At 34.1% G+C, this 15,216-nt stretch overlaps 2 protein-coding genes across 3 annotated transcripts in view; one reads left to right on the top strand and one right to left on the bottom strand.

Moving 5' to 3' along the window:
- Snx6 (sorting nexin 6) overlaps nt 1–15,216 on the bottom strand; it is a 166,199-nt gene that overhangs the window by 125,582 nt on the left and 25,401 nt on the right. The gene's annotated exons all lie outside the window — the stretch shown is intronic.
- Dpr12 (defective proboscis extension response 12) overlaps nt 1–15,216 on the top strand; it is a 289,232-nt gene that overhangs the window by 252,963 nt on the left and 21,053 nt on the right. For both annotated transcript variants that reach the window (XM_083083057.1, XM_083083056.1), the window contains exon 6: nt 11,163–11,373. In XM_083083057.1, the coding sequence (XP_082939183.1) occupies nt 11,163–11,373 (211 nt within the window). The remainder of the gene's footprint in view (nt 1–11,162; nt 11,374–15,216) is intronic.

The following is a 15,216-nucleotide window of genomic DNA, read 5'->3' as shown; positions in this document are numbered from 1 at the left end:
TATGAAAAATCCCCCTTAATTTTCGACAAAGAATCATCTCCTAAAATTTTCCACACTTATTAAGAAACACCTTGTATGATCAAATTTTCCATATATATAATTAAAATTTGAAAGAAATATAGATATTCGTTTTGATATTCCTTTACTTTAGATCGTACGTATTTTATTTGAACAAAAAGAGCCTTGGGGAGAAAAACAAGCCGTTCTCCTATAAAAAAAGCAAAGACAATATAGCGGGTACAGGGAGGACACGTCTGTGAAATGAATTCCAGCGAGTTTTCGACTAGAAAAAAAAAGAATGTCACGCACAAGCCACTTCACAATAGAGCGGAAATAGAAAGTGTACAAAATATCCACGATCGCTCTCGAATCGTGTGTGTTAGCAGTACGCCGCCCTAGTTTTCCCGCCGTTGCCACAAAGGAGCGTTTAATAAAGTGTGCAGATGCGGCTTGCCGGAGTTTTCAAATAGCATCGCGTGCCTGTCGCTTTGAAAAAGCAGCTCGACTACGGGCTTCCACGATCGCTCGATGCATAGATATTGTAAAAATAAGAAGTAAAAATAAGAAAACGCCTCCGCCAATCTTTATCCAACGCAAAAAGGTGATATAACACTTAAGACACCATCATAAGGGATGATTTTATCGGGAAAGTCTTCATCTCGGATTCCATATCGATGTGTATAACCGTTTATCGTGGAACGCTTTAATTTTCGAGACGACGCTAATGTCTATTAACTCTCCCATCGTGAGGAAGCATAATCACGCGAGTCGAAATCGGAGCAAAAGAGAGAGCGATTCTCCCTCGAGTTGGAAGAACGCGAGAAAGGCTTCGAGCGAGTCTTGCCGCGAAGGGTTAAATAAAGCGGCAGGATCCGGATCCCTTTGAAGGTAACGCGGTAATTCCCCGGGGGTTTAGACAAACGCGATCCCCCGCAGTCGTATCGATCGCACTTGGAGAGAAGCTGCGCTTTTTATTATCGCACTGCGCCACCAAAGGCGATAGCTCGACGGGGCTTAACTTCGCGCCGTCTCTCTCTCGCTCTCTCTCTCTCTCCGAATACCGTCCAACAATGGCACGGCGCGTCGTAAATAACCACGGAATAATTCCGCTGGCATCCCATTTGTAACGGTAAATTAGCAGACTACCGCCGTTGTAACGTCGTGTAACGGCGCTCTCGCTTCGTCTCGCGAAACCAAAGGGGCGAAAACATCACCCCCGCCGCGGTGTTTCGGTAATTAGCGAGGACATTACAGTCGCAATTGCGCACGTCGCTTTACCCTTGAACTGCCGCATCGCTACTGCTAAAATTACAAAGTTGTGAGTGTGTGTTTCTCGAGGGTAGCAAAAGGAAAGGAAAAAATGCAGCTATAAAGAAGTGGTATGGACAATTACTCCATTTCTGCTGCTGTGCGCTCTCTCAGCTTCACTATGGCCGGCTTGGTATTTCGTTGCGTTTCGCAATGAAAGATAGAACAGCAGATCTTCTCTTTCTTTCTCTTCCTCGCGAGCGTTTGTATTCTTGGCATTTGTACATGTTGTTATACTTAATTTTTAATGTACGAATCTTCCCTATCTATCTACCTTTCTATCTTTTGTGCGGCGTAATTTCCGCATGCAAGAAGAAAAGAAGAAAAATTTATAGGAATATAAAAATATTTATATAAAATATTTATAAAAATATTTATAAAAATATTTATAATAAAATAAAATTTATAATAAAATATTATGATAAAATTTATAATAAAATTTATAATAAAATTTATAATAAAAATATTTATAATATTTATGATATTAAAAATATTTATAAAAAATATAAAAAGATAAAGAATATCTTTACAAAATATTACTTTGTGATCATATTTCTCATTTGAAGTTTGAAAATAGAAGAAAATTAACATTTAATTTAATACGGACTGCATCTCAATAAAATTGAGTTATATTAAAATTTTATTGGAAAGAATATAAATTTTATTAAAAGAATTTGTATATTTATCTTTCTTTATTCGTGTATAAAATTTCCTTTTTCTATTTACAATTTTGAATCTATTGATGACTCGACGATAAAATTAACAAGATTCTTCCGCACTTATTTTCTACCCAACTCATGTAAATATCAACATACTCAACATATTTAAATATCACATGAAGGGAAAATATTTAGTTTTTGATACACTCTGAGTAAGGAGCGCATAAATTATGGATCTGTCAGAAGCGCGTGTACTTCGCGTGTATCTCGAAATTGCGTTGCATTTGCAAATAGGCGAATCCAGCACTTGAAATGTCAACTGCTCCTTTTTGTTCGCAAAAATAATGGCGGCAGATGCAGACGCGAATGTGTTTGCCGTCGTTAATATTGAATTATTCTCAGTTAGGATAGCATAAAAAAATAACTCCCGAAGGAATTAGCATACGAGATAATACATGCAAATTTAATGTAAATATATAAAGAAAAATTATTATGAATTAAGAAAAATTTAGATAAATTTGCGTATCTTTTCGCATAAAATTAAAATAGTTTAATCTACTATTATCAATCCTTATACATATATGCGCAAGAGATGAATTCTCGAGCGCAAAGATATGAATAATTATTGCCTCAATTTAACGATTTATATCTTCGATAGTTATAAAGTGTCGAAATCTCTCGCTATATAATAATTAACTTAATTTAAAAATTACAATATTGATGAAAAATATTTATTCTTGTGCCCCATATTTTTAAAAGAAGTCGCACAAGTGTTATTAAAATAAATTTCATCAAACTTAACGTATACTCGAGGATAAAGATACATTTTGAAAAAAATGTATCGATCCGAGCATCAATCGCGAATGTGACAAGCGCGCACACATTTCGGAAGAAAAGTTGTCTCAATCTCCTCGCATATCGCTGCACAATATAACGGTATCATTCTTAAAAAGTTGCGGACGTCACAAGTTATCGACTTTGCTCGAGGAGATACCGGAGACAGCTGAACCATATATTAATTCTGTGCGTCGCTCGAGGTCGTTCTTGCCTGGTGTGAGATGCCAGGAGTTAAAAGCCGCCTCTCTTTCTCTCTCTCTCGTCCTGCTTCTCGTACACGGATTCAATCCGGAAGCCCCTCGAGCTTGCAAAACAACCACGCCGCGCGCAACTTGACAAACTTACGTCGATGTGCATGCGCGGCGAAGCACACGGGGACCGTTCGTAGTGACGTACGTATATAAGCTCGGCCATGACTCGCCCTATATGTATACGATCGAGAGATGTACATACACAGACTGAGTGCGGCAGTGTCGCAAAAGGGATGTCTCTCCGAAAGTAACTCGGTTTATCTTTAGCCAAGGGATCAGCGTCCGTTGACGAGTTTTACGATCGCGTCGAGAGACCGCGCGTCGCATTCTCCGGGCAAACATCTCTTTTCACTTTCTCGAGAGAGATTTCAGGAACGAGAAGCAGCGTGCCGCACATTCACGTTCGCAATCAGAGAGAGTTCTCAGCTAACGATGGGTAATATTTCGGTGAAATTTGCGAGAAATATATTCGTACAGTAAAAAATTGTGCGTCCATATTAAAATTTTTAAAATTTTCTTGTGTACCACACGTTTTGATTAGTACTTTAATGTAAAATTAACATACAACCTGTATGCTATTATTTTTATAACATTTTCATGGATTACATTTATGTCAACTTTATAACTTGACACTTTGTATATGTCTCTTAGAAATAGAATATTATTTTGAGTATTTTTAACATAGTCATTTTAAACAATCAACATGTCTCAAAGTCAGTTTAACATTCTAAGAAAAGTTAAAGTGAATCTTGAAATAATCTTGAACCTTGACATACAAAAATAATCAAATTTACTAAAATCAAATGTTTCTATTACAAATAATTTAAGTTAAAATAATTACTATTACATGTTAATGTCGTCAACATTTCTTACGAGTTATTGTAACTATTTTTTCATGTAATTTTTAATTAATTTGTATGTTACTTTTACATTACACTTAAAGTCACGATAACAAAAATAAATGTAAAGTATTGTGTCAATTATTTAACATTTTTAGTTTGTCAATAAGTAACATACGACGAATGAGTTATTTTAACTTAAAATTTAGAGTGGACTTTCTGGGACATGTGAAAAATGTTATAATTAACATTTTATTTTTTACTGTGCATGGATTAAAACATTTTGTCATCATTTTTACGTTATTCGAAAATTATAATTTGACAGATGTTTACTCTTGCACGTCATTTCTCGAAAAAATCGCATAATGAGTATTATCAAAATAAGTTTCATTAAATTAAATAAGTTAAATAAATTTCATTAAACTTGACGTATACGAGGCTTAAAATACAATTACGAGATAGAAGAGATGTGTAAGACATTTTAGGGAAATATTTTTATAATCGATAAAAGTGCCATTTACAATGAAAACAATGTATACGTGTTGGGGATACGATAGCATTGATTTTACGTCAATATTAGTAAAAAGCATGTAAATGATGACACGTAATAAATGACATTTATTGCTATTTTTCCCAAAGGATATTTCGCCGAGTGGAGAGGCGAATAATGCGTGACAAATTGTATTATTTTCTTGGCCGGGACGTACATTAAGATGTCGAGCTGGATATTACGGTGTATATACGATATTTGCATTTCTCTGTACGACGCTCAAAGCGCCGCCGCGCATTATTTTCTTAATGAATGCCAAATGCCGCGTTATATCACGGTGTTTCCCTTGCAAACGGTCGAGTCGAGACGGTCGGACTCGGTGACGAGGTACAGTAATGACAATTATACCACGAGCGAATACACTTGACACCTAAATGACGCTAGGCGCGAATTATCTCGGGATGAACGCGTTATTTTACCGTAGCGAGTCATAAATAATAATACTGTCAGCGCTGAAGAGCACCTGCTAATGACACGGTTTTTGTTTCTCGCACAAGCGGACGCAAAAATCAATAGACTATGACGAAGATAAAGCGACGTAAGATCTCTCTCATTATTCTTTTTATAAGACTCCTCTAATTCAATATAAACATTAATATAAATATTTTATAAATATAATATAATCCCTTTCTTATAGAAATTGAGAAGATATGTATTATATTGGAGTGTCTTTGGCCGAGTAAAAAAAAAAGTAAGACAAGAGGCAAAAGAATTGGTGAAAATCGTGAAAATGATAATACGAAGATATGGCAAACGTTAAGATTCGAGTGTTGAATGCGTATGAAAAATAGAGGGTTAATTGAACGGTGCAAGAGACAGAGAACAGACGACAATTTCATTAATAAAGCCTTGTGCGCGTCTTGTTACTCTATTTATCTCGAAAACAGAGACCGCTTGCAACAACATGACATACTAGTGTCAATTGCATCGTCGACATGCAGCCTAGCAATTAACTCTGCACTGACTGGACTGCTTAGAATCCGTACTTGGAAATTCGAAGCTATTTTAAGCGGCCTTTAACTGCGAATGAAGTGTTCATTAGTGGTGAAATATATTTTTAAAAATCGCTTAATATGGTGCAGTAAAAAAAGAAAACAAAGAAATATAAATATATATATTTTATATATTAAAATAATATATAAAAATTTTATATATTAAATTTTCATTAATCAGGCAGTTAATAGCGATTTAACATTTGATTCGTATAAAAGGAAGTTTCGAGTGCCGTTAGACCAAGTTAATTTAATCCCATCGCTTGAAATGCTCCTTTGATTAAAATTCTGTATCAGCCTCTCGAGTTTCCCGAGTGCCTTAGAATCCTTAAGTATAATTGGATATTCGAAACTACCGCATAGTGTATTTATTTCATAAAGTTATACGAACAATTTACACTTCGCCGATTTATACTTAGAAGTTATATTCCCATCAAAGTCAATTCGCCGAATTTTGTAAATCCTATAAAATCAATCAAGGAACAGGAATAACGTAAATAAGACATTGAAGCATTTTCGCAGTAATGGCAGAAATCGTTATAGAAAATTTTCAAAGGCATAATTATTTATCGAACAGATATCACATCATAAATTTATTTAAAAAAATTACGATTATATGTGAATTATATCCAACAGATATTATTTATCGAAGAGATATCACATTATAAATTTATTTAAAAAATTACGATTATATGTGAATTATATCATTGAAATATATATAAAATTAATATTTATAAAAGTAATTGATTTCATGTTAATAACTTTATATTAATTTATTAAAAAATAAATTAATATAAAAATAATATTTATAAAAAATTCCGATTATATATATATGAATTTTATATCATTAAAAAATATATAAAATTAATATTTATAAAAAAAGTAATTGATTTTATATTAATTAATTTTATATTAATTTATCAAAAAACAAATTAATATAAAATTAATATTTATAAAAAAATTACGATTATATGAATTATATCATTGAAAATTAGATTTTTATTTTACTAACAATTATCGTAATTGATCGTCCGTTTTTCTCCGCATTTTCGGCATCGAAAGATAGATCATTTTAGGTCGATAAAAATACGTAGTGACACATATGCCATCAGAGATTTCTATCTTAACACTCCATCACGTGTCAAATATTACACTGACCCGCTTCGAAAAAATAACCCTTTTAAAAAATATTAATCGTGTATATCGTCTGGAATTGTTATAAAGGCAACAGTTTTAAATAAAGACACTTATTTATACGTTTGTTACAGTCAATTCACGACTTGCGATATACATACACATTACTTTTTTCCATAAATGTCACAAGATCCGAAACATGTCCAAGATATTTCTCTCTGTAAAAATTCTCTCGAGTCAGGTCGTAGATCGTAAAAGACGTTTTATTTATCCCTTTCCGATATCAGAACAGCATTGGAACTGAAATTCGACGTTTTCGGAGGCTATGTCTCTTTAAGACGCCGCCTCCAACGCGACAATTAATCCCCTTCGAGGAACAGACGGAGGATGTGTAAAATTTTTTGCAACAAATGTACAGAACGGTAACAATTTTTTTTCAGTATATGAAATGTCAATTTCTCTTAGACATGAATTTGAAATGATTTGTTGCGAGGATGAACGGGCATAAAAATCCCTTTTACGAACCGAGCGTCTCGACAGGCGCGCATAAATCGAATCTGGTTGCAAATCCGCTGCAATTAGCTGCAAGATTAAATTGAGACGGTGAAAGCGGACGCTGCTGCTCGACCGGATTTGCATCGCGTCGCTCCAACGAGCATCGTAGAGCTCGTCCTTTGCCTACGCATTTCGCATTTCTGCAGACGCCAACGCAAAGCGGAAGTAAACTTCGTCATCTCGAGAGAGAGAGGATGGGAAGAGCTAGATGCGTTCGTCACACTTCGTTCTACTTGCCTGACGTAATTCGTCCGTTTCCACTTTGTGCCCGATGCTCGACGTTACGTGCCTTTAAGTCTTTCCTAAGCTTGCAATGACATAATTCCCGCAGCATCGTCGGTCCGGTTTATTGAACGATATAAAAACCACGCGAAAAGAAGGATAAAGTCCTCTTAAAACATCGTCGCGAGGGGTGCTTGATGTGACTGCGACTATTGACAGTTTACATGTCTGTCTGTTTCTAGTTTAATTCTCGCAACGTTTGCAGCCCAATAAAATATAAAAACCAATTAAATAGCAAGTCACACATTTTTTAAAATATTAGGATATAGAATATTAAATACGAGTATCATTAATAGAAATTGACAAACGATCTGACGTTATTTGCCGGTTTATTTCTCGCCAATTGTTGTAGTGTTTTACAATAATACGACGCGTAAAAGCCTATTGGCATTCGAAATTGACAAACACTACCTGTTTCCAACTATAAATATGAAATCATATTGATTAAATTGAATTTGTTAAATGTACACAATATCATATGAATTTAACAAAACTGGACTATGATATGTATGTTAATTTCGCTATCACATGTATTATTTATCTCATATATATCAATTATATATATATATATATATATATATATATATATATATTTTTTTTTTTTTAATCAATATAATATTGATTTCAATTATTTTATTGTTTACAGATCATACTTGTTATAGCATTGTGATGTAATGCAAATTTATGCAAAAGTGGATTCGCTTACGATCAGATTGAAATGGTTTTATTGACGTCAATGTAATTCTCATTCATATAACGGAACTATCGTTCTTCTTACATTATGCATGCGCTTTATACATACTAGCAGGATAAGTAGCGGCGTAATTAGCGCCGGTGTTAATAGTTTGTATTACTTGTTTGATACAATTCGCTTTCTTCTGCCGTGTAATTCGCATTACCTCGTTGAAACTCCACTTTGTCGTCTCGCGAGAACAATGGAGTAATTTATATGAATCCCTAAAAGCACAAAGTGAATTGCGCATACAACGCCTCGGGAGGGATTTATTCGTCTCTGGCGGCATAAAATCGACGATAATATTTCAAAAAGCTCGCAACGTTCAACATTACCGAGTTAATTACATATTAATTTGCTGAAATAAGAATTCCAACAATTAAAAGCAATTTTTGATTTATGTTATTGAAATAAAAAAAATACCGGAAATCTATCATTTTATAAATTATTTTAAAAAATTGGTAAACGTGACAAAGCTTCTTCAAGTATAATTTATATCGCTGTAAATTATATTTCATTCTAACTAAGAGGCTGTACAACACGTGGTTGCTTAATAATATTATATATTTATTATATATTATATATTATATATTTTTGACAAGTGTATTATTTATTTCTTTTCATATGTTCAGTTTGATATTAACAATTTGCTAAAATATCTTTCAAGAATTAAAAGAAATTTTTAATACATGTATATTATACACTTGAAATAAAAAAATATAACAGGAATCTATCATTCTATAAATTATTTTAAAAAATTAATAAATGCGACAAAACTTGTTCAAATATAATTTATATATCATAGTTGCTTAAAAATTATATTTTTGACAAGTATATATTATACTCTTATCATATGTTCAATTTTTGAGACTGACAACTTAAGATATGTATATTCAAAGTTCTTCCTCTCAGTTTCTTTTTCCCTTTATTTTTCCAAGTATTTATTTTTCTAAATTTTAATTTAATTAATTTTCGCTTTATTTTTCTAAATCTTAATTTAATTAATTTTCCAATATTCTTCTTCCACCGACGATGGTAAAGAAACGTTTCTCTGATGGGTACTTAGCTTTATAGGCGCGGTACATCGCGCGACGACATTTATACCGACGGCTTAGGGAACATTAAACGGAACAAAAGAACGAGAGCATTTAGCATAGGGGGATGCGTGACCTCTCCGACCTCGCTTTACCATGCGAAATCCGTGAAGCTGAAAATCCTTGGGTATCCCGCACTTGGCCGCATACGGTTTCGCACGTCTATTCTTCGTCCGCTTTGCGGCTTGACGCCGCCGCCACAATATACGCGTATCCGGCGTTATAATAAACGGATGACGAGCAGCATCCCGCATATCTGATCCCGCGGCTACATTGGACGGAAATTTATGCGCCGTAAGATGCACACGCTAAATTTGACGTACTCTAATTCGCAAAACGACGAAATCAATCTTACGTTCAAATATAATTAAGTAATTCAAATTAATTAAGTATTGGCAAATATCGCAAAAAACGTTTGTGCATTTCGACAACTCTTCTCCGAAATCTAAACGCGAAACGAGACTCCTTTTTATTGACGTGATGTATATTTATAATTATGTTTACACATCGTTATTTCTCTTTAGAATTTCAAAAAAATATATACATAATTTTTTTTATTTTTCAACAATACGCTGGATATTAAAATAATTGCACGCAAAACATTTAAAGTAACATTTTAAGAAACAACGATACTGGCAAATGAATAACAAATAAGTTGTGTTAAAACGAGTTCTTTGGGGCTAGCCTCTTATTTCGCTCGGCAAAATTCTCAACGACGTTAAAGCTGGAAATTTGCGAGTGTGTCTTAACAACGCACCATTTCACGCATCTATCCTTCCTGTATTCTGCGGCACAACAGAATCGTTGTAAACGTGCTTCCGGAGTTATAATAAACAGTTGACGGACCTTCATCGCTCGTGGCTGAATTGCGCGCGTTCATTCACCCTTACGTATTATGTAATTTCGCATTTTTGCAAGCTTTTCTCCTCGCGAAAGCTAATATTAATTTCTTACAAATTAATGTATAATATTTATATAATATTAATATAATATTAATATAATATTAATATATAATATTTATATAATATTTATATAATATTTTTATATAATATTTTTATATAATATTAATATATAATATTTATATAATATTTATATAATATTTATATAATATTAATATATAATATTTATATAATATTAATATAATATTAATATATAATATTTATATAATATTTATATAATATTAATATATAATATTAATATATAATATTTAATTACTTGAAAATATACTGAAGATGTCACATAAGAGGGAGCATAGAAAATAGATTCGTTTTTCTCAACAAAAATTTGATTAGGGAGATGCTTTTTAATATTAATGTGAATTATTTCTGCATCTTTCCTATTCAAATGTTATTTAAAATATTAAATTTTATTTTCTTTGAATTTCTACCAATAAAATTCATTAAAAAATTTTGATTTACTTGCTTATATTTAAATAATTGTTAATTCTTGTACAGTCATTGTGAACTAATTTTGGAATGCCATAAAGGGTTTGCAAAAGATTTTTATATACATATTTATTCTCTTTTGTATTTTCACATTGTTTCCAAAATAAAACGAACAAGATGTGTGTAATAAAATATTGTAAAATGCATAAATACTAATTACATAATTAAATTAATTCAGTCAAATATAAATCTTGTAAATATAGAGACGAGATCATTAAACATAAAAGACGAGACTCTCTAAAACTTTTTGAAATACCTATTAAAAAAATAAGCGAACGGGAACATTAGCAAGATCGCGCAAAGGGAAACCCCGTCGGCGCTCATGCTTCCCAACACAAAGGCGCATTATCCTGCCGAAAGAAATCCTCATAACGAATGTCACGGTCCGCGGACCCCGCGGATTCTGCCCTTTGTGCTCGGAAAAATCCGCGCGTTAAATCTCATGCTTGTCAACCGGCGCCATTCTTCTTCTATCTGCTCCAGAGCCCGACGCCGCCGCAATACGTGTTCTGGTATCACAATAACCGGATGATAAACTACGATACCACGCGCGGCAGCGTGACCGTACAAACCGATCCAGGACCAACTCAGAGCCGGCTGACGATTCGCCAGGCGGTCGAGTCCGACACGGGCAATTACACGTGCAGCGCCTCCAACACCAAGCCGGCATCGATCTTCGTCTTCGTCACCGAAGGCAAGTATAAGCAATGTGTTTTGTACGGAGCCACAGGCTCCCTTAATCAATACAGACCCCCGACGCGGTCCTCTCGTTGGTCTCTTAACTACCTCTTCTCCGAACAAACACCGGTAACGATACTCGGGGAAGATTGAATCTAGAATATTTACTTCAATCGGAAAATATACATTTGCAGATACTTCATATAATGAAATTATCTTATCTTTAGTTGACCTCGAAAAGAATTTTCGTAGGACATTTAATTATCGAGATATTTAATTTATTGAAGTTGAAGAAAGATTTAGATATGTCAATTTCAATTAAGAGAAATCAGTTTCGAAAAGTTATTTGATTAAATGAAAATGTACGATTTCTCAAACTTTTAAGTCACGTAAATAATCTAGCGTTTCCTAAATTATACAAGTGTCAAAAATATCTATTTTCCTTGTTATATATTGCTATATAATAGTTTTTCCATAAATGTGAATTATACAGGATGTTTCTTAATAAGTGCGAAAAATTTTAGATGATTCTTTGTCGAAAATTAAGGGAGGTTTTTCATATAAACATATACTCCTACATCTCTCCCTGTGGAATTACACTCGTCTAAAAATGGGAGTAAAAATTAGGTTTTTATTTTTTTCTCAAATTTGGAACAAGTTAAAGAAATGAAATTAGGTGGATATTTTTTACTAATAAAAAGGTTATTTATTAATATTTTCTTCAGTCTCCCGTATTGTTATAAGGGGAAACTAGCAATCCATATTCAATTTTTTATTAGAACTTTTTAATGGGCCGAAATATGATCATCTAAAAACATGCATTAAAAAGTTTGATTTATTTAAAAACTTTTTTATTTCTTTTATTTTTTTCATAAAATCAGTAGTTTTCAAGAAAAAAAATAAAATACATTATCGTGCACTGTACGATGCTAAATAGCATAGGTTTCGAATTACGAGAAGTTAAATTTTAAAATAAAAATAAAATTGGAGTAAATGTTGGAAGAATTGGGACAAAAACAAAATTATAATAAAAACCTAATTTTTCCCCCATTTTTGAAGAAGTGTAACTCCACAGGAAGAAATGTAGGAGTATATGTTTATATGAAAACCTCCCTTAATTTTCGCTTTAAAAATCATCTCCTTTCGCATTTATTAAGAAACACCCTGTATAACGTCATATATAAAAACATGTGTACAGAATAAATAAATAATTATATTAATATAATAATTATATTAATGATTAAAATAATAATATTAAGCAAAAAAGTCGAGTCTGACAATTTTAATTTTAAGAGATGCACACGTGGAGGATATTCTGATAACATTCAAAGGCCTCCAAATTAAAGATTATAATAATAGTTATATTGTCGGTAAAAATAATGATAAAACATCTCTGAAAATTACCTAATATCCTCGACTAAACAAATACATCCGTTTATCGACAACACCCGATTCCGCTTCAGGACACAGGTCCCCCTTTTTCGACACGATCGTTTCTGTTATTTCCACGTTTTGCGCACGTAGATTGCGTAGAGATTATATGTCGCATCTACACGAACACGTACACATGACATGCGTGTGAACGACGAATCTCCCCCGGTCCTTCGACGATCGATCACTCGTCGCCGCCGACCATTCCCCTCCGATGTATATATATAGCGCGATTTAACCCCTTTCTAACAAGGGCCATGACTGTGACGAGGAAGCCCAAGGCTCTTCCAGCAAAAAGCGTTCCTCGGCTCCACATTGTCGTCGGGAAAAACCTGCGCGCGACGACTTCAACGGCAAATCGCTCGCAATTTTAGGCGTCCGCCAGGTTTACCGTAATTGATGTGAAAGGATGAGGACGGAGTCGCGAAAATCTTAATTGGATTACGAGAAACTCGGTCGGCCAGAAGATTTATTATATGGTTATATGAAGGGGGAGAGAAAGAGAGAGAGACGGGGTATCCACCCCTTCTCTTGCCTCGCCGAGCTAAACGCGTTTTCACGGGCCTTTGATACATGCATGTCGCTGTTCGCGAAGAAGCAAGCGGCAACAGCTGCGATTAAACATGAGATATTACGTTCTAATTACGTCGGATAGGCAGAGGATCTCATAACGCGTCTGCTCGCGAGGTGCACGTTCAAGTAATATCCTGAATTTTAAGAGATTATTTAAAGAAAAAGAGCATCGATGGTAAAATCGCGAGTTAAAAACAGATATATCGATCGTGTAATGCGTCTCGAATCGACCCTATTGAAGCATATAAATGTAGTGCGAACCTTTGCACAGCAAAGGGTTGATTTTCGCGGACGATCAGACGAGAAATCCAAGCCGTAAAATCCGGTCCGGCTGTCCTTTCGGCCGGTCAATAACACATATATATCCATCCGCATGCGTGATAAACCGTTGTACGAGCGTCCCTTCTGTGTTCCGCGAATGTACTAAGCTTTCAGGTTAAATTTTGAAGATATGGACTCCATTACCAGGCACCGCACACCCGGACCCGGCGCGAATTCCTCGCGTGTATTCGGGTTTACACGTATACGCGCGGTTTCCCACACACACACACACACACACACGTGTGTACACGCGTGTATACGTTTGCGTAGCGCTCACACGGACTAGCGGTACGTAATTCACAGCCCCAGGAACATATGGGGCAGCGCCTCACGCCGTAAATTATGGTAAAAGTGTGCATGCGCTCGCGTTTCGGAAGAGACACGTATCGCCGATGAATGTTGCAAATCTGGCGGATCCGCGCCATGAATTTTGATATTCGGGAGACAGGAAGAAGGATCCGCGCACTTTCCCCTCCCCCCTCGCTCCCCCTCCCACTCTCCTTCTCGCTCTCTGCTTTTTTCCCAGCGGCAAATTTACGATGGGATTATATCATAGCGTATCGAGGACGATGATATATCGATAGGCCGGGTCAAGGCGGCCCGCGAGGTTATTAATGACGATCGGTGATGTAATATCCGGCCCGAGACAAATGCGATCGTCACCGAAGGCGCCGAGACGTCGAGAGTCCGCTAGGGCGACGTATCCCATACAGCACAGAACATTGTTGTAACATTGCAGCAATATTACAATGTTGCTGCAATATTGCTGTAATGTTTACAACAATGTAACATTATTATTAATATTATATTATTATATTATTAACATTATTATTAATATTATATTATTAATGTAACATTGCAGCAATATTGCGGCAATATTACAATGTTGCTGCAATATTGCTATAATGTTACAACAATGTAACATTATTATTATTATAACATTATTATTAATAATTATTATATTATTAATGTAACATTGCAGCAATATTGCGGCAATATTACAATGTTGCTGCAATATTGCTGTAATGTTACAACAATGTAACATTATTATTATTGTAACATTATTATTAATATTATATTATTATATTATTAATGTAACATTATTATTGTAACATTGCAGCAATAATGCAGCAATATTACAATGTTGCTGCAATATTGCTGTAATGTTACAAAAATGTAACATTATTATTACTGTAACATTATTATTAATATTACATTATTATATTATTAACATTAATATATTAATATTATATTATTATATTATTAATGTAACATTATTATTGCAGCAATATTACAATGTTGCTGCAATATTGCTGTGATGTTACTGCAATGTTCTGTGCTGTATGGGATATATATTCAACGTTTGTACGAGACGATTCTCTCTTTTTTTTTACCGCTACAATTAAAGATGAAACCTAATTACAGGATCTCGCTTAAAGTTAAATGAATTGCGAAAGTTACGTTCGACTAAAATAAATTCGAAGGGGATGAAAGAGAGCGCGGAGATTAATGAAAGTAAAATTTTATTTTCTTC

This window comes from Camponotus vicinus, unplaced genomic scaffold (assembly GCF_025532165.1).
Source record: "Camponotus vicinus isolate PSW18456_S1 unplaced genomic scaffold, iyCamVici1.0 SCAF_11, whole genome shotgun sequence".
Lineage (NCBI taxonomy): Eukaryota > Metazoa > Arthropoda > Insecta > Hymenoptera > Formicidae > Camponotus > Camponotus vicinus.
This window is presented reverse-complemented; position numbering and strand designations above follow the sequence as displayed.